At 39.4% G+C, this 19,791-nt stretch overlaps 1 protein-coding gene across 2 annotated transcripts; it reads left to right on the forward strand.

Annotated features, from left to right (window-relative positions):
* Positions 1–984: 984 nt before the first annotated feature.
* Positions 985–18,345, forward strand: LOC148102784 (protein-glutamine gamma-glutamyltransferase E-like). Of its 2 annotated transcripts, none has more exons than XM_087840879.1 (15): positions 985–1,060; positions 2,375–2,545; positions 5,755–6,009; positions 6,151–6,269; positions 7,090–7,218; positions 8,492–8,669; positions 9,634–9,769; positions 10,875–10,984; positions 11,121–11,236; positions 11,354–11,480; positions 14,052–14,197; positions 15,073–15,247; positions 15,407–15,570; positions 17,469–17,602; positions 18,067–18,345. In XM_087840879.1, exons 1-15 carry the CDS (start codon positions 1,036–1,038, stop codon positions 18,212–18,214), a joined length of 2,133 nt encoding a protein of 710 aa, XP_087697005.1. In that variant the 5' UTR covers positions 985–1,035; the 3' UTR covers positions 18,215–18,345. The 2 variants fall into 2 exon arrangements, with proteins under 2 accessions (XP_087697005.1, XP_087697006.1); XM_087840880.1 differs by lacking the exons at positions 985–1,060; positions 2,375–2,545 and adding exons at positions 4,551–4,810; positions 4,889–5,055.
* Positions 18,346–19,791: the final 1,446 nt, after the last annotated feature.

The raw sequence follows: 19,791 nt of genomic DNA on the forward strand, positions 1-19,791 counted from the left end.
CGTATCACTCCCGACATACCACTAGAGAGAGCCAACACACCACAAATGAAGTCTGTTTCTATGGGGCCAAAAGTTGAATCTTTCTCATGGGCCTAGAAATGGGCCAAAATTTGCACTAAATTCTAAATATTTAAAAAAACTATAAAAGTCATAAACACCAAAAGTCATAGCATACTAGTCCAGACCCAGCCGCACAAAATGATATAATATATGTGAACCTTGTCTCAAAACTGTGCGGCACATAAGCGCGGGAAAATTTTCACAAAAATATTAATATTTAAAAAACTATAAAAGTCATAAACACCAAAAGTCATAGCACACCATTCCAGATCCAGCCGCACAAAATGATATAACATATGTGAACCTTGTCTCAAAACTGTGGGGCGAGTTTCCGCTGCAAAATTTCAGGCGGAAAAAGGAAAATAATAATAATAATAAGAATAATAAATCCGACGAATAGTAATAAGTGTGCCTCTTGGCATAGGCACACTTAATAAGAGGCCCAAAGAGATGTTAGTGCAAGTGATGGAGGTGATCAGGCTGAACAACACAAATAAATCTAACAAAGAGACAGCAGAAACTTTAGAATTACCCAAATCAGTTGTTAAAACAAGTTAATGGTATTTACTACCTCAACAACACCAAAAGGCTGGTGTCCACAAATTACCGTCAGGTCCATAATGACACCTCTGACAGTGAGGTCATGCAATGGGTTCGGTTTTGATTGCTAAATGGAATTTGATTTTCTTTTTTTTGCCAGGGGTGCGGTTTGATCTAAAAGTTATTCATATCTTGAGTCGATCCAGGTTTGGTAACATTCTTTACCCTTGTGTGTGTGTGTGTGTGTGCGCGCAAGCAGCTTTTGAACAACCAGGAAATGGCTAATCTAGCTGGTTAATCTAGTTTGTGAAATGGGGATAGGTGTAGGAGTTGGTTTAAAATCCACCATGGTTCAGCGTATCCTGTCAGTGTGCTGGTCAGCGCCTTCCAGAGAGCTTCTCGCTGAACTTAAACTGCTGCAGAAAGTCTAGAAAGATGTCATCGGAGACCAGACGGTCAAGTAAGTACAGCAACTTTTGGATGTACATTAACTGAATTTTACCATCATTTACAATACACCGTACCTTATATATATTTTGTGCATTAAGAATGTATTATTATTTACTTTTTTTTTTTAACACAAGATGTATTATTTACATAATAAAATGTATTTACATAATATTATATTACATGGTTTCTTAGAAGCAAAAGCAAAATAAAAAAGATATTTTTAGAAAAGGTTGAATCTGTGTCAGTTTTTATCTGGTAAATTAAAAACAATGTCATAAAATGCTTATAGATGATGTGACACCTTTGCAGTTTCTTAAAAAAAAAAAAAAGCTTCTGGGGAATAAAAATGCATTGGATTAAAGCAAGTGAAGATTTTTTTGTGATATGCTCAACTTTATCACAATAAAAAAAAAAAAAAAAAAAAACAAACAAAGCTAACGGCATGCCTGTGGTCATTATCTCACAACCGTGAAAATCCAAAATATGTTCTGTAAAACAAAATTAGGTCCAGGTTGAAGTCAGTTTAAATACCAGTATGCCAGATTGATTTTTATACAGCATGCCTCATTCACACACATTACACAAGCACTTTTTTATGCCTCAGTACTTTCTATCTAATATTTATACTCTGACGGACACATCAGAGAGCAACTAGGGGTTTATTCTTGTCCAATGATTCTTTGGCAGGCAGACTGAAGCAGCCAGGGATTGAATCACTAACCCTCCGATTAGATGATCTGCTTTACCTTCTGAGCTCCATTAAATTATTGTGCTTACATTTATCCATTTCTTGAGCAGACATCTATAAATAACCTTAGAATGAAACATCTGGCTTTTCTTATCTCAAGACCAAACTTACTTCTTAAATGCTGAAATGTGTTGCTGTTTCTGTTCAGTCATCCTAATTGTCAAATTCTTGCAACATCATAACTAAAAAGTAGGACATGTTGGAGGAAAGGGTTTTTCAGATTTGAACTCAGCAAGTAAACTTTGTCAAAGTAAAGGTGAGCGGCAAAATATGTAATTCTTGTTATTAATTTTATTTAAAACTTTGTGTGTAGGAGACAGTTTGGAAAGATAGAGTAAACATATCACCACTGTGGGCTTTAGTCCTTAAGTGTGGAATAGTTAATTTGACATTTAAGGCAAACATATGGAGAGAAAAAGGAAAGGAAAACACACACACACACACACACACACACACACACACACACACAAAAGACACTAACAGGACGAAGGTTTCAGTATCCTGGAATACTAGCCACAGTTCTTTTGATTTTGTCTGTTTCAGTTATATTTTTATTTTTTTATTTTTTTATTCCAGTTTTTAAAGAAGTTAATCTCAACTATGAGATCAACAACACTGAACACCACACCAAAAAACTCTCAAAGGATCAGCTGATTGTGAGGAGAGGCCAGCCGTTCACTGTGAAAGTTGAACTGACGCAACCTGTCAACCCTGACCTTTACCCGCTCACCATCACTGCAGAAACAGGTTGGTCTGTAATTATACAATGAAGATATTTTTTAAATTGCATATAACTTTCTTTTAATAGATTTTTTTTATTGAAGTAATAAAAGAACTGTTTGAAAATTGATTTCCGTGTATCAACAGTGTTTTATGAGTTTTTTTTTCTTGTTTATGTTTTCTCTATTTTCTTCTTTTTCTCTTTGTTTTATCAGCGATATTAATGTTTTGGAATGCTTAATATGGATGTCTATCAAGACCTTTGTGAAACCCATTAAAAATGAAAGATAGATGTGTGTTAGTGTAGTTTAAAATGAGCTCTTAAACACAGGAGCCAGATATTTCAAACAGAGAGCAGGTTTTATATTTATTAATAGAAAGAGAGATTAAGATAAATTATGTCAGGTGACAGCAATGAGGGTGGAGCAGACAATTGAAAGGGTGAGGAGAAAGCTAGACATAACACAAAAGGGAAAGGCTCTGTTGTAAGTAAACTAAGCTTTACTTCTTAAAGGCTTTCACCTACTAGCACAGTTGGATGTGACCGGAGTTTTTCTTTTGCTTTCAGTCATTGGTTGCAATGTCTTTGTTGGCATGAAATTAAAAATGGAGGTGGTGACTGACATGATTGATGTGTGGTTTTTTTCCCATATTACTAACTTGCCAATTTATTTTGTTGTGATTTATTATCAGCCAGACCCATATCTGTTTTAAATGACAAATTTATTTAAGACGGAGTGATTTATGTAAGTCTGGGATGGTACGTGTTAACGGCCGCTCATAGATCCTACCTGCCGGATCTTCTTTTCATTGATATTTCTGTTATGACTGATGAAGCCGAGCTGGTGAGTTTCTGTGTTAACTAAGTAACTCAACACTGCCCCTAGCGTCCTGGAGCACTTCCGTTGTGTTTTGGAATTTGCATGTGCTTTGGGGTTTGCAAGTGTTTTGGAATTTGCAAATGTTTTGGAGTTTGCACGTGTTTTGGAGTTTGCAAGTGTTTTGGAGTTTGCATGTGTTTTGGAGTTTGCATGTGTTTTGGAGTTTGCATGTGTTTTGGAGTTTGCAAGTGTTTTGGAGTTTGTACATGCTTTGTCTCTAGGGGCCACCGTAGTACTGTCATTAATAGCGTTGCTTTGTTAATGTTGTATGGTTGTTTTATTTTGTGTCTTTCAGTTGATTACCTGGCTTCTGTAAAGGCACGGTTACTGTACTGGTGTTAGCTTATGCTTGTGCAATAAAGCTTATAAAAGGCAGCAATCAGATGTCCAAGCCTGAGTACGACACAGTTTCATCAGTTAAAACACACCCTTACGGTGGGAGTTTACTAAATTAAAGGTAGTTAGCTTAGTAAAAACCGTACAATTGAAATGTGCATGGAAGTACAGTACATAATGCAAATTCTAACAAGTTTGAAAGTTAATATTTACCCCAGCTGTCATAGAGTGAGAGGTGCAAGTCTATAATGAGAGACACTTGTTCTGTGTTGTACATGTATATGTGGTCAATATCTTAGTAAACATGGCTAAACTTTCAAATGGTAACCTATAATGCTCATTTATAGCTCCATAGACTTATTCTTGGACTGTGCTCAACTTTGAACCCATTTCCCCTTTTAATGCGTAATTTAAAAAAAGAGTAATGATGCATCTTTAAGGTATGTTTATATGTTTATTAAATTCTTTTTTTGGACATAGAAGGTCCTGTCAGTGACCATAGACGGTAAGTTAAAGATGGACCTAGCTGGTGTGAAAGTTTGCACCAGTTTATAAACAGTGATGTTTTAAAGCCTTGACCTGACTGACATGTCAAGGAAAAGGACTGAGAAACTGAGAAACACGACACACACCTGCACTAGTGACTTGTCACTCATAGATAGGGATGGGTATCGAAAACCGGTTCTTGTTGAGAACCGGTTCCCACTGTTTCAATTCCTTGGAATTGTTTGCCATTTTTGCAAACGATTCCCTTATCGATTCCAGTCGCCCCGAATGACGTCACCACGTTGCGGAGCGTCATTTACCTGGCAGGAAACATGGCGCGTAAGCGGATCAAACGCTCAAAACTTTGGTTATACTTTACGAGAACGGATGACAACAGGGCAACTTGCAATACTTGCAAAGTAGATATTTCATTTAAGGAAGGAAACACTACGAATATGCAAAAGCATTTGCTCACAAAACACGCGATAACCTTAAATGAATGTCGTGTTTTTAATTCCGCTCCGGACTCGTGAATCTCAACCCAGCAGCAGCGGTAACGTTTGCACGTCCTCTCCCGTTAATGCGGCAGGTAAATAATCAACTAACAGTGCATATTATGTTAGCGCGATCTGCCTTATTACAAAACCTGCCATTACTGTGCGTTTAGGTGACCATGATGAGAGAGAGCGACAGAGTCTGGCTCAGATGCTGGCAGTTCTCGCTGCAGTCTACCGGTAGCGTCTCCTTTCAGGCCAGGATAGACGAATGTCACCGAGCAGTGACTAAGTTTGTGGTCAAAGGCTTGCACCCATTTGCCACAGCAGATGATTTTCAGTAAGTGAATGTGTTTAATTGTAGGCAGGGACATTACTGGATATTCTTGTGTAATTGCTACTGAATAATTTATGTTATACTTTGTTATTGCTACAGAAGAATATTTATTTTATTATTTTACATTTACAATTTTTTTTTCCTGGGGACCCAGTGACACCCCATTGAAGAGCTGTAGGCTGTGGATCTCTTAAGATCTCACTGTTGGGTTTGTAAGGCCATGTTACTCCTAAATTTCTATCTTGTTCAAAGAGAAGATATAAAACAAAGTTCTAAGCTAATCGAACTTAAAGTTCTCCTTTTTTAAAAAAAAGAATCGATAAGAGAATCGAATCGTTAAACAGAATCGAAAATGGAATCGGAATCGTGAAAATCTTATCAATACCCATCCCTACTCATAGAGCATTGTTTCTGATGATAATGAAGAACAATGTTGTAACAGGAACATGATGTTGCATTCAGTAAAATTTGAAAATAGGGACTGCAACCATAAACCATAAAAGTGTTTACTTACTGCTGTTTTCTCATAGTCTTCTTTGCGACTGCACTTTTTTGAACAGTCACCACCTGCTGGTCATTACAATTAATGCGGGTTTAAGTAGGATAGTTTTCATAATGTCCATCTTTGGTGGTTAAAACGGTTTGATTGTATTGTATTGTTTATCTCTAGTTACCTATTACCTCTGTGAATCCTCTCAACAGGAAAACATCCATCGGAGAACCTGGGGACAAAGTCATGCTTTGGTATTCCAGACAAAATCCGCCGTTCGCCATCAGCGAAGGCGGTATGGAAGGTGGAGCTTGAGAAGAGATCTTACCCACTAACGGGTTCCTTGAATTTAACCATTACCCCTCCAGCTGACGCTCCAATCGGAAAGTACAACTTAACTGCCAGATATAGGGACGAGAAAACCTTGTTGGCAACTCTGGTAGTGCTCTTCAATCCCTGGTGCCCTGGTAGGTTTGTTATCTTTCTGTCTGCTGCCAGTTTGCCTAACTGTCCATCAACACTGTTCATCTGTTGATGTTGTTTTCTTTAAAAACACTATCTATTGATCTTTATGTCTTAAGTATTTATCCCTGTCCTTTTTACTGTAGATGATTCAGTGTCTCTCTCTGATGAGGCACAGAGACAGGAGTATGTGTTGAATGAACTTGGTATAATCTATAGTGGAAGTGGGAACTACATCAGATCTGTTCCCTGGGACTTTGGGCAGGTATACACCACACACACACACACACACACACACACACACACACACACACGTCGGGTGTTGTCTCATTGACATAATGCTTTCCCTAGTTGCTTACCCTAATCCTAACCATCAAATATGAATGCCTAACCCTAACCCTTCCCCTAAACCTAACCATAACCCAATTGTAACCCTGACACTAAAACCACATCTTGAGTCTGAAAAATTCCTTCAAAGTCATGTGGACTTGGGTTTTGGTTGGGCTCCACAAGTATGGTACATTTTAGATTTTGGTCTCCACCAAGATAGGAAAAACCAGTACACACATACACACACTTTGTGTAGGTTTATTAGATTTTTGACACTGAGTTTAATAAATAGACACCAAATAGCACCATATTAAAAAGGCACAATCTTATCTTTCGAAATGGTAGCTACTGAATAATGCTAAAATTTCATTGCTACTGCATATTTTATTTTAAGGGTTTAAACACCATTGTCTTCACACCACTATAATATTTTATCTTCTATAAAGCAAAATAAAACTGGTTAATGTAAAGGGGCATATACAGTATCTAGAATAATTTAAGATTCTTGATAAATGTTTAACACAAGAGAAAGAAGATGTAAGCATCATCAACCTTTGCATAAGCAAAAACAAAGTTGCTTGCAGGTAAAGTTTAAGAATGTACTCAGACAGGAATGACTCAGTGAGTCACATAGATACAATCTGACACTACTGTAGATAATTTTTGACGATAAGTATGAATAGACTTGCTCTGCTATGAAGTATGAATGACTTACACCACTGTAGTTTAAGATAAGCTGCTCTCTTCCTGCCCAGTTTGAAGAGGACATGGTGAAGATTTGTCTGAAGATGTTGGATGTCAACCCCAAACACCTGGCAAATGCAGCCAATGATGTTTCTGCTCGCTGTAACCCCATCTACGTCAGTCGTGTGGTCAGCGCCATGGTAGGATATTTATGTATATACATGTGTTCTGTACAGATCAGTGTTGGTCAAGTTACTTGAAAAAAGTAATCAGTAATTAATTACTGATTACTTCCCCCAAAAAGTAATCCCGTTACTTTACTGATTACTTATTTTCAAAAGTAATTAATTACTTAGTTACTTAGTTACTTTTTAAAAACACGATTTACAACCTGAATAGGTGATAAAGCGATAGATCTTTCAGCCCAATTCTACTTTTTCTACATAATCCATCATACAAAATGTAATCAAATGGAAAAGTCTCTTTTTAAAACTTGTTTTGTTAGTTTTAATCTTTTAACTTTATGCATGAAGCAAAATTTTAATTATATGCAACATTCACTGACTTGAATAAATTAGTTTAACATTTAAACCTATTTTCTGCACATTCCAGCACATAATATGTATATATATATATATATATATATATATTTGTGTTTACACTCACTCTTTCAGATGCAAGTAAAACACAGCAGAAAATAAATAAAGTCAAAGTCTAGCGGTCCTTTTGCTCTATTTTCACCTGTAAAGCAGGAGTAGAGTAGGCGGAGGTTTATCCTGGTGCAGGTGTGCCGCAGCGGTCAGTGGAAGGATACCGCAGTTTCTCTGTGAGTTTCTCATTACGTCGTAGCTACTCGGTGCTTGCTTGGAAGTTTAGGGGTTTTTTTCGCTGTAAAAAGAAGTTTTCTTCCCACGCACAGCGGACACTAATGTTTTTGTCACTTTTTATGGAATCAAACTCAAAGTAAGGTCAGTACTTCCACGCTTTAAACGCTGCACGCTCATACTCTCTCCTGCACTCGATATATGATCCATTGTTGATCTGCACACAGCTGTTGTCACGAACATCACACTCGCTTATGTCACTGTCATGAGACATTCTCGCAAGAAAATCACGGTTTTAGTAACGCAGTAACGCAGCGTTCCTACGGGAAAGTAACGGTAATCTAATTACCGTTTTTGCAATAGTAATCCCTTACTTTACTCATTACTTGAAAAAAGTAATCGGATTACAGTAACGCGTTACTGCCCATCTCTGGTACAGATGTATTTTATTTGCAAAGAACATTTCTGCAAAAGGGTGATTTAAAGGATTATACTTTAAATATAAAAGGAATCAAGGTAACATGTAGGAAGAAATGGTTTATGGCATTTTGTTAATTAATGTTTTATAGCCATTTTGAGGGAAACCGTAGCTCACTTGTATAAATCACAATATAAGAAGGAGAACTTTGTTTTCCTTTTTTGCTTCCAGATCAACAGTAATGATGACTATGGCATCTTGGAGGGACGGTGGTCAGGTCCATACTCGGGTGGGAATGAACCCACTCACTGGTCTGGCAGCTATCCCATCCTCAAGCGCTGGTATGACATCAACTGCCAATCAGTCAAATATGGACAGTGCTGGGTATTTGCTGGCGTGATGTGTTCAGGTACTTACTAACTCTACAAGTCCTTACTGTCACGGGCAGACCGTGGGGATATGGGGAATGAGGACCCAAAACACAGACTCTGCGATGCAAACAGTGCTCTTTATTTACAGTGAAAGCTGTAAACACAATAAATCCCTGTTGCTCCCTTGAATCCCGTGAGTGTGCTTCCCTCCGGCGTCTGTGCTCGTGCTCCCCGCTGTTGTGTTTCCGCACACCCCATGCGTGCTGCCTTTCTGGTCCACTCTCCCTCCTGCAGGAAAACCACAGAAAACAGCAGTTAACACTAACCCCGGCGGGCATATACGAACAGCACTGTCACACACTGACTTGGGATGACAACTTAATGATCCCACACCGGTGGGAGCTCCAACACTCTCCTAAGTAGCTCCCCCAACGAGCCCTGATCACCAACAGGTGTGGCAGGAACTTCAGGTGTAGCCAGTCCTCCCGCAGGGCCACACCCATCAGGCTTGCAGGTGGCTGTGCTCCATCCTCCAGCCACACCCGCAGACACACACACGTACACAACCACACCCTGCCTATACATATGAGTGGAACACAGACTAACACAGCATTGTGCAGAAAGACACACACATCACCAAATAATAACAATAATAATAATAATAATAATAATAATAATAATAATAATAACAACAACAGTCAAAACTGCTCACGGACCCCCGAGTCCTCCAGAGCCGGGTCCGTGACACTTACTCACAGTACAACCGCCAATTTTCTAGACCAAAGTGCTAATGTAGGATAATACTAGAAGTTCTCTGGAAGTTTATAATATTACTGATTTGCAGGGGGCCAGCAAATCAGTAATATCTATCACTGGCCCAGCTAGTGGCATAGCATTAAGAATAATGATATTTAACAATAAAATCTAATGTACAATTTGACAAATGCTTCATTGACTTCTTTTCCTTTTTTTTGGCTGTTTTCTTTGTCTTTTGGGATCCAGTAATGCGTCTGTTGGGCATCCCATGCCGTGTGATCACCAACTTTCAGTCAGCTCATGACAATAACAAGAATCTCACCATTGATGTGTACCATGCTGACTATGGAGTGAGAGAGAAAGAGACCAATGACAGTGTCTGGTAAGACAAGAAAAGCTTATATTTTGAGAAAGCAATTGAAGTTCAGATTCTTTCCTCATCTATTACTCTTTTCACCAAACATTCAAACTTTCTTGTCTTCATATACACACACACATATATATATTTCTCCACTCACCCTGCATGTGATCTTTGTTTGTCCTTTAACCTCGGGTCCTCAGCCAGAGGCCTGGCAGTTTGAGGGACCTATGAAATCTGTGATTCTTGGCTGGGGAGGGTCTGGCTTTTCATTAAATTTGTACTTTGCTCACACACTGCTGATTTACTTGTGGTTCCTGCAATATTTAAAAGTAGAATGGGAGTCCTCAGCTTTCAGGCCCCTGTTCTGTGAAACCAGCTCCTAGTTTGGAACTGGGAGACAGACACCCTCTCTACTTTTAAGATTAGACTTAAACCATTTCTTTTTTATTAAGCATGTAGTTAGGGAAGGATCAGGTGACCCTGAATCCTCTCTTAGTTACGCTGCAGTAGGTCTAGGCTATTGCAGGGGCCTCCCATGATATCTGGAGGATGCCAGGAGGAAGATAGATAGTGACATAAAACTGGCTTTTGATTTTTTCCGTTATGGTGGACTAGGCCAAGAGTTAGGCTTTCAAAATGAATTAAAACTCCATCTAAGTCTATGATTAATTTGATTAATAGATTGAAGTAGAAGATTGTTGTCACTCTACCTCCTCAAGTATTCTGACAGTGTGATGGAGGGGGTGTGGACTCATTTAAGCTAACATGATATAACCTGTTGTAACCAGGTTTCAGTAAGGCAGAACAAATTAATATGTTGTCAGTTATTAAATCATTTAATAAAAGGGACTTAGAAGACAGAGCCCTAATATTTTATAATTCACATTTAACTGTTTTACTCTTTGGTGCAGCTGAAGATGGTTTATTATTCTTTCTTTGTAATTGTCTATGTTTAAATTAACCGCAAGGTGTCAAAATCATCAACCCCCCAGTTTTTGATCAACCACTTTAATTTCCTTATGATGTCACGTAGTCCAGCTCTGTTGACTGTTCTGGACTTTCTAAATCCAGTGTTGAGTTTCCACTCACTCCCACATCGGAATGTTTTGTTCTGTATGTGTTTAAGGAACTTCCACGTCTGGTTAGAGTGCTGGATGACCCGAACTGACCTGGCAAAGGATGGAAAATATGACGGGTGGCAAGTTGTGGATCCAACACCACAGGAAAAGAGTGACGGTATGAAATCTCTTGTCTAAACCGTTTCTTTCTTTGTTTTATTACTTTAATTTATTAATAGTAAATATAAGATTAATTTCTAAGTATTGCTTTTGAACACTGATTTTTGTCTGAATGAGCTGCTCTACATATGCAGGTGTATACTGCTGCGGTCCAGCCCCAGTCAAAGCCATCTTGGATGGAGAAACTGATCTCAAATATGATGTCCCATTTGTCTTTGCTGAGGTCAATGCTGACTGCATTGACTGGCTGGTTAGTATACATAGCTCGACTCTATGAATACATGAATATCACATTTAGAAGGAAGAAATGGCAGAAATGTTTTATGTCCAGTTTTGTGTTCTAAATTGTTTCTTTCTTTGTGTTCAGTGTAAAGCTGATGGCACAATGACGAAAATGCTCTCTGACACCAAGTTAGTCGGACAGAATATCTCCACCAAGGATGTTGGCTCCAACAAGAGGCTGGACATCACAGACAAGTACAAGTACAAGGAAGGTGAGTTCAGCTGACAAACTCAAAGATTTGAGCTGACCATTTCGTCCATTGCCATCCTGATATTATGAAACTATACACACGTCGACAAAATTGTTGGTACCCTTCAGTCAATGAAAGAAAAACTCAGAATGGTCACAGAAAGAACTTTAATCTGACAAAAGAAGTAATAAATAAAAATTCTATATATCTTAACCAGTGAAAGTCAGACATTGCTTTTCAAGTATGCTTCAACTGAATTATTTAAAAAAAATAAATGCATGAAACGGGCCTGGACACAAAAATGATAGTACCCACAGCTTAATATTTTGTTGCACAACCTTTTGAGGCAATCACTGCAATCAAACGATTCCTGTAACTGTCAATGAGACTTCTGCACCTCTCATCAGGTATTTTGGCCCACTCCTCATGAGCAAACTGCTCCAGTTGTTTCCGGTTTGAAGGGCGCCTTTTCCAGACTGCATGTTTCAGCTCCTTTCAAAGGTGCTCAATAGGATTGAGGTCAGGGCTCATAGAAGGCCACTTTAAAATAGTCCAATCCTTTCCCCTTAGCCATTCTTGGGTGTTTTTGGTCATTGTCCTGTTGTAAGACCCATGACCTGCGAGCTTTCTGACACTGGACAGCACATTTCTCTCTAGAATCCCTTGATTGTCAAGGTTGCAGGGGAAAAAGAGGACAGAAAATGCGGAGCTTAGGTTAGCAGGGTGAACAGTGCGTTTATTTACAGTGTCCAAGAGGTGTCACAAACAGTTAAAGGTGCTATCCAAAAAGTTGTTTCAGTTAAATCCCCAAGTGCTCTGAGAGAAAATACACACAAAATTCCAGATCGCCCGGGGAGGACCGTACGACCATGACATTGATAGTCTTGAGATTTCATTGTACCCTGCACAGATTCGAGACACCCTGTGCCAGATGCAGCAAAGCGGTCCCAGAACATAACCGAGCCTCCCCCATGTTTCAAAGTTGGGACAGTGTTCTTTTCTTGATATGCTTCGTTTTTCCGTCTGTGAACATAGAGCTGATGTGCCTTGGCCTGTCAACATGTAGTTTGGCATATTCCAGTCTGGCTTTTTTATGATTTGTTTTCAACCATGGTCATCTCCTATGTAGCCTACTTCGGCTCAAACAACAACAGATGGTGTGATCTGACACTGATGTTCCTTGAGAATGAATCTTAGCTTGGATCTCTTTAGAAGTCTTTCTGGGCTTTTGTTACCATGCGAATTATCCGTCTCTTTGATTTGTCATCAATTTTCCTCCTGTGGCCACATCCAGGGAGGTTGGCTACAGTCCCATGGATCTTAAATTTCTGAATGGCATGTGCAACTGTAGTCACAGGAATATCTAGCTGCTTGGAGATGGTCTTATAGCCTTTACCTTTAACATTATTTTCTTTCTAATCTCCTGAGACAACTCTTTCCTTTGCTTCCTCTGGTCCATGTTGAGGCTACGTCCACACATACCCGGGTATTTTTGAAAACGCAGATTTTTCTATGCGTTTGCACCTTTCGTCCACACGTAAACGGCGTTTTCGGTCACTGAAAACTGAGATTTCTAAGAACGCCTGCCAGGGTGGATATTTTCGAAAACTCAGTTTTTGCATTTACGTGTGGACGAGAACAACGGAGAAAACGCAGCGCCAAAGGTGTGCGCCTTTTTTGACGTCACACTGTGCGCCACGTTATTGTTTCGGTGAAATTAATTTCTACAATACTGTTACTGTTAATTGTACTCTCTGCAGCGTTTAAATGCTTACATATACACACACAGTTGCTGTCCCTCCACACATATGACTGGGTTCTGCTTCTATGCCCCATCCTTGTTTACTTTTTCCCACCGAGGCTTCTAGACTTCTGATTGGCCAACATTTCTACACGGATAGGAATATAGTGCCATCTGCTGCTTTGGCATGTTCCTAGCAGCGTTTTCCTTTGTTTTTGACTTTTACGCGTGGACAGGATTTTTTTTTAAAAAGGAAACGGAAAATCTCCGTTTTCAAAAATACCCGTGTACGTGTGGACGTAGCCTGAGTGTGGTACACAATGTCACCAAACAACACAGTGACTACCTGGAGTCCTATATATAGGCCCACTGACTGATTACAAGATTGTAGACACCTGTGATGCTGATTAGTGAACACACTTTGGATTAACATGTCCCTTTGGTCACATTATTTTCGTTCTTTTCTAGGGATACCATCATTTTTGTCCAGGCCTGTTTCATGCATTTATTTTTTTTAAATAATTCAGTTGAAGCATGGTTGAAAAGCAATGTCTAACTTTCATTGGTTAAGATTTATAGAATTTTTATTTATTATTACTTTTGACAGATTAAAGTTATATCTGTGAATTATTTCATAATTTATGTCACATTTTGTATTATTGGGAATTTCAAAATTCAACTATATAAACCTTATGGAGTAATAGGAATTTGCAAAATATATTGCAGATGAAGATGTAATACACTTCATCAGTAATGAGAAGGTTCATTTCATTGTGATCTGAACCTTTGATATTATTTGATAAAAATTAATTTGTGACTCTTGAACTCAACAACATTTTCAATCCCCACAGGCACTGAGAAGGAGAGAACCGTATTTAAATATGCCCTCTCCAGAAATAACGAGAAAATGGACAATGAAGGGGCCACAAACAGTACCAACGGAACATCTCCTGGGGGCATCGTTCCACAGCCAAAAATATACATGCAATTTAAAGAGGTACATCACAGAGTTCCTGTTGTATCTCTTTATTTTTCTATTTAAGTGAATCTTAAATATATTTCAGTACTTACTATTATCTTGGTGTGTGGATTTTCTGAAATATTATTATTACAAATGTAACAAAAAGTTACCTCTGTTGCCTTTTTAAATTAATTTTAATAAGTTAACCAAAACAGTTAATGAATAAAAGCTCATCCAATCCACCAGACCCCATAAAACCATAAAAAGGACTGAAAAAAGCACTGTCAATGTGAAATGTGTTATCTCTTATATGCAATAACAGTATGACCATTTTAGCACACTTGTCCTGCTCTAGCTGAGCAGCCAGTTAGATGAATAACTGGTGGATTGGCTGTTTGCAGGATCATCATTTGACAAGTTTTCTTTTGAAATGTCATCAGGAGGCCCACAAATATCATTAATGTTAACAACTGTGGTGGTGTTTGGGCCAAATGTTTTTGTTGGAACTAAGGATTGCATTCATCTTTACTGTATGTGCTTTAATGAGAATGAAAACTTTACGTTTTAACTATATCTTGTGCATGAAGCACACTGAATACTGTCTAATTATGAATCACTCATAGTTTATAGCCACTGGCTGAAATTAGCAAAGGCTATGAACTATCTGTGCTTAATGCTCTCTATTGTAAATCAATTTTAACAAAAAACCACCCAAAAACCACAACTTATTCAAAAAGAGATGACCATTACCGTTGTTACCTAAAGGCAAAGTGCTTTTCTAAATTAAGAAAACTCAAATCTCACAAGCTGTTGTTTTAAACATATCTTTTTAATCATATTTTAAGGAAATATGCACAATAAACCTGGTGCACAGGGAATTGTACCTTATTCCTCTATTTGTGGTGCTGCAGGTATCCAAGCCAAAGGACGGTCAGGATGTGAGTCTGAAGCTGGTGCTGAACAGTGAGAGCAGCACTGCCAGGCCTGTGTCCATCAATATCAGCGTCCAGGCCATGAGATACAATGGCTCACCGGTTAAAAACATCCAGAGTGAGGTGAAGGAAGAGACACTGCTGCCTGGGAAAGGTAAGTCAATTGGCTAGGACTTTATCTGAACTTTGTTTTGAAGTGTTTTTTGTGGGGTGGGGTTTATTCTTAGATTAGAGATACCTCAAAGACAGATTGAGAGGTCAGGTCATATGAGAGACTGCAACAACTATAATTCTCTCCCTCTGTCTGCTCCAGATCTGTCCATCCCTATCTTGGTCCCCTTCTTGGTGTACCATGAGCACATGGTGGACTCTGACAGCATGAAGATTTCAGCTATGGTCACAGATAAGCTGGAGCCAAAAAACGTCTACCTAGCAGTGAATGATGTCATTCTGTTGGATCCTCCAATCTCCATCACAGTGAGAAAAAAACTACCATCTCTCTCACTCTGTAATCATTATGTGTCTGTGTTCAAAGAACAACTGACACATTAGCTCACAGCTGTTGTTATCTCCTGCTGTACTTGTTTTAATGATAAATATAATTATGTGAAATGAAATATAAAATTCTGGCTGTCTGCCCTGTCTTCAATGATAAGAAAAAATTGGGAGCCTGACCTTACAGGCCCAACCCTACCAGCCATACCTGCTAACGGCAGCTCCCTGCCTAGAGAGAGAAGCTAGAGCCTCTCTCCAGCCTCTCTCCTTTTGTGGGCATAGCAGTACATTGACCAAATAATAACTAAATGTAATACCGTATTTCCCGGACTACAAAGCGCACCTGAATATTAGCCGCACAAGCTAAAATCAGGGGAAAATCCTGTTTTGTACATACATTAGCCGCACCTGACTAAAAGCCGCAGGTGTTTCAATGTTGACTTATCATATGTAAGAGAATATGCACAAAGGGAATTGTCAGGAAAGAGATGGCTGTTTGGAGACACACCCCTTTTATTAATATTTTGAAAAACAAGTTATGGGTACATATTTGCATAACTTTTTAGGTATATGTACAAGTAGCGGTAATTACAAGTACGAAATGTGTACTGTGCTTCATAAATGAGTAACAAATGTAGTACATAACAATAACCTACAGCACACCAGAAAAATAGATTCGGACTACCTTTTAGGCTCAGGTGCAGTGACACGGCTTTAACAAGAAGAAAAGTTAGTCATTCACCACCATCTTCCTGCGCACTAAAACCACCAAAGTCCTTTTCTCCAGTGTCGGATACGAACAGGCTCAGGATGGCTACGTCCTCCACTCTCCGCTTCTCTCCTTCGTTGTCACTTTCAAAACCAAAGAAATCCTCGTTGTCAGTGTCGGAGTCGAACACCCTCTGAAGGGCCGTGGCGGTGTCCTGCTCTCCATCATGCAGCAGTCCAGCCCTTCAAAATCCGTTGGTGATCATGGATGTTTTCACACTTTTCCACGCTGTCAGATTCCACCAGTGGAGTTGAGCATAACTTGCTTTTCGCAAGTTTATTGCCGCTCGTCATCCACGCCTCCCGCTGAACGCGTAGCGCTACTTTGAAGTTTGTTTTTTGCGCTACATGTACGGCACTATGTTGCCTGGACATGTGACCAACATACCACTCTTGAACCCCGATACTGTGTGTCTGATCACATGCCCTTCCGCCAGGCAACGTAGTGCCATACAACAGCGGAACAAACAAAACAAATCGTCTTACGATATGACAAAAATCATGGACAATCCATAGAAAAGCCGCACCTGACTAAAAGCCGCAGGGTTCAAAGCTTGTGCAAAAAGTAGCGGCTTATAGCCCAACAATTACGGTAATTAGAAATCGGCATGTGCCATTTTGAGAAGTAGGAATTATTGTAACAGAATTTTTTGGTATGTTAGAAGGCTAAAGGCTTGCTAAATTAGCACAAAACAAAAAGCACCATCGCTGCCAGTTGACATTTCTTGTATTTAAAAGTAATTGGTCATGGAGCTGGTACAGGTAAACTGAAACTGATTGCTACATGAGGAGTTAGGTCACATTATTACAGTTGGCAGTCTTTAATGTATAACAAATTTCATATTTGTCCTTTGGGATGGAACACTTGAGTGTGCCCAAACCTTTATCTGATATCATGCGCGATGGTCGTAGAGAGTGAGTGTTTTTCTTTGTGCATGACTGTATAAAACATGCACCTCCTGTATCTGTGGTGTTGTATGATGTGGGCTGTCATATTTATAGCAGAAGTTGCATAAACTGAAAGTGACACACACGTTGTTGTTTCTAATTTTTGGTTGAGAACAATATTGCATATGCAAACGTTTTTGAACTGTAAAATCTTTGTCTTTTAGACTCCCAGTCTGGTAAGCGTGAACCAAAGCACAACTGCTGAAGTGGTTTTCATGAACCCAGTCAACAAGACACTGACAGATTGCACTCTGACTATTTCTGGAAGTGGTCTCGTGGACAGAGAGGAAAATTGCATGTAAGTGTGTGTGCATAATTTAAACTTATCTGGATTCTAAATGCTTGTGTACAGTTTTACACAACAAGTGTTGTGTGCACCAGTTTTTCCTCCATGTAGCAACGGCATTATTTCCGTCTTCACACCACCTCAAATGACACAGGCTCACTAGAAGCTGATCACACCTGGGTGTGGGTCCCTAACGTCTCGGGGCTCAGCTGGGGTCTTTCCCCTTTATCTAGCCACTGACTACAGTGCTCAGCAGTCCCTGAGATTTCTGTAATGGTGTGTGGAGTAAAACAGTGGATGTGCCATTGAAATCAGGACAGCAAAATTCCAGTGGAGAAATTTCTGCTCACCTCCTTGGCCCATCTTGCAGCTTCCTCCTGTCGTCACAGTTCTAGGAACACAAGCTTTTACCAATCCGGTCTCACAAATTAAACATTAACCTTAACTGTTCTGTTTTACTCTTATGTTTCCCTCAGACTTCCAGACCTGAAACCAAGCCACAGGTTTCGTGTTACGTTTTTCTTACTTCCCAAGAAGACTGGCAAGAAGACTGTCCTGGCTGACTTTGACTGCTCCTCCTTCAGAGACCTCAAGTGCACCTGTACTGTCAATGTCCAACCATAATTCCTCAGAATCACAGGGTAGAAGCTGTGTAATTTTAGTCAGTAAATTAAAAAAAAAAAAAGCTTGATGTAGACATTTTATTTTTACCCAATTTGGTAAAGGGTCAGTAAGTGATTGCATAATTTTGCCAAATAAACTGTCAAAAATGTAAAACCTTGTGGATGTTTGGGTCATTTTTTGTGTGCTTTAGAAGTGTCACAGTCTGGTGAAGGTAGACTGTAGGAATTTGTAAAGAGGACCCAAAATGCAGACACAAAAGGAACGTGGAACCAAGACTTGGGTATTAACATAAAGCGAGCCGTTTAATGAGGCTGGTAAGAAAAATACAAACAAAGAGCAAGGCAAACTGAAGCAAAACTAACATTAACCTAAACTGGGAGACCTAAACAAACAACAAGAAAAAACTGGACATGAACCACAGCATGGAGAACACGGCGTGGAGAACAGAAACACACAGACTAAATACACACAAGAGTGATTAGGGGAAGTGGAAACACATGGGGAAACAGCTGACGCTAACGAGACAAAGGAAGCAAAGCTGACTGCACTGACGTAGGACATGGACCTTCAAAATAAAAGAGGAAACATGAGACACAGACATGACAATACAAACTTGACAGGGGTAGAAGACACAAGAGGAATCTAATAAACAAATGAACTTAGATAACCTAATGAACTTAAACTGGAACAGTCTGGACCTCCTCCACTCCCACGCCGTCGGGGAATGCCAGTGAGGGTGGCGGAGGTGTCAGCCAGGACCAGATCCGCAGCTCAGGTGCGTCCGCCTCCTCTGCACCGGCACGCAAGACCATGCCCTGCCACACTCAATTACCCATGAAAGTGTCATGCTGTTCCCAGGCCTGTGTTGTTGGACTGCTTGTGCAATTTATATGAAATGTGCTGGCATGTACACAAGGATGTAGCTTTTTCAGCAAGGCAGCTTAAATAAGGTAAAAGAGTTACAGAGTCAGTGATCTACATGCAAAAAATAATGTATCATTTAGTTAAACATGACAGTTTGGTGCATCTCCTTAAGAGTTTTACCCTCAAGTTACATGCTTAAGGTTCAGACAACACGACATCAGCCTGATTATGGCCCAAATTCAACAACGTATGGTGTCACTTTGGATTTGGATCTCCAAAAAAAAAAAAAAAAATCATGCACAATAGTTCATTTTCACCTTATATGCTGTGTCATAATGAAATGATTTTTGTCTTTTTGAGTCTTTCATGATGGTCATGCCCATTTGGTTCTGCCGGAGGTTTTTGGTCCTGCCGGAGGTTTCTTCCTGTTAAAAGGGAGTTTTTCCTTCCCACTGTCGCCATAGTGCTTGCACATAGGGGGTCATATGATTGTTGGGTTTTTCTCTGTATTTATTATTGTAGGATCTACTGTACAATATAAAGCACCTTGAGGCGACTGTTGTTGTGATTTGGCGCTATATAAATAAATTGAATTGAATTTCATGAGATTAACTGTTATGATCACAGAGGATTCAGTTGGCAATTAGGTGAAACGCTTGAGGACTCACACGCAGGACTCAGAGGCACAGTTGGTATTTATTACAGTTCCACCA

The sequence above is a fragment of the Neolamprologus brichardi genome, chromosome 5, assembly GCF_056152115.1.
Source record: "Neolamprologus brichardi isolate AB-2024 chromosome 5, ASM5615211v1, whole genome shotgun sequence".
Classification (NCBI taxonomy): Eukaryota; Metazoa; Chordata; class Actinopteri; order Cichliformes; family Cichlidae; genus Neolamprologus; species Neolamprologus brichardi.

Excerpts from the sequence above, each read along its gene's own strand:
- LOC148102784 (XM_087840879.1), top strand. The coding sequence starts at position 1,036 with ATGTCATCGGAGACCAGACGGTCAA. Across the intron at positions 2,546-5,754 it reads CACCATCACTGCAGAAACAG|GAAAACATCCATCGGAGAAC; the intron begins GTTGGTCTGTAA and ends TCCTCTCAACAG. Across the intron at positions 15,248-15,406 it reads GACACTGCTGCCTGGGAAAG|ATCTGTCCATCCCTATCTTG; the intron begins GTAAGTCAATTG and ends TGTCTGCTCCAG.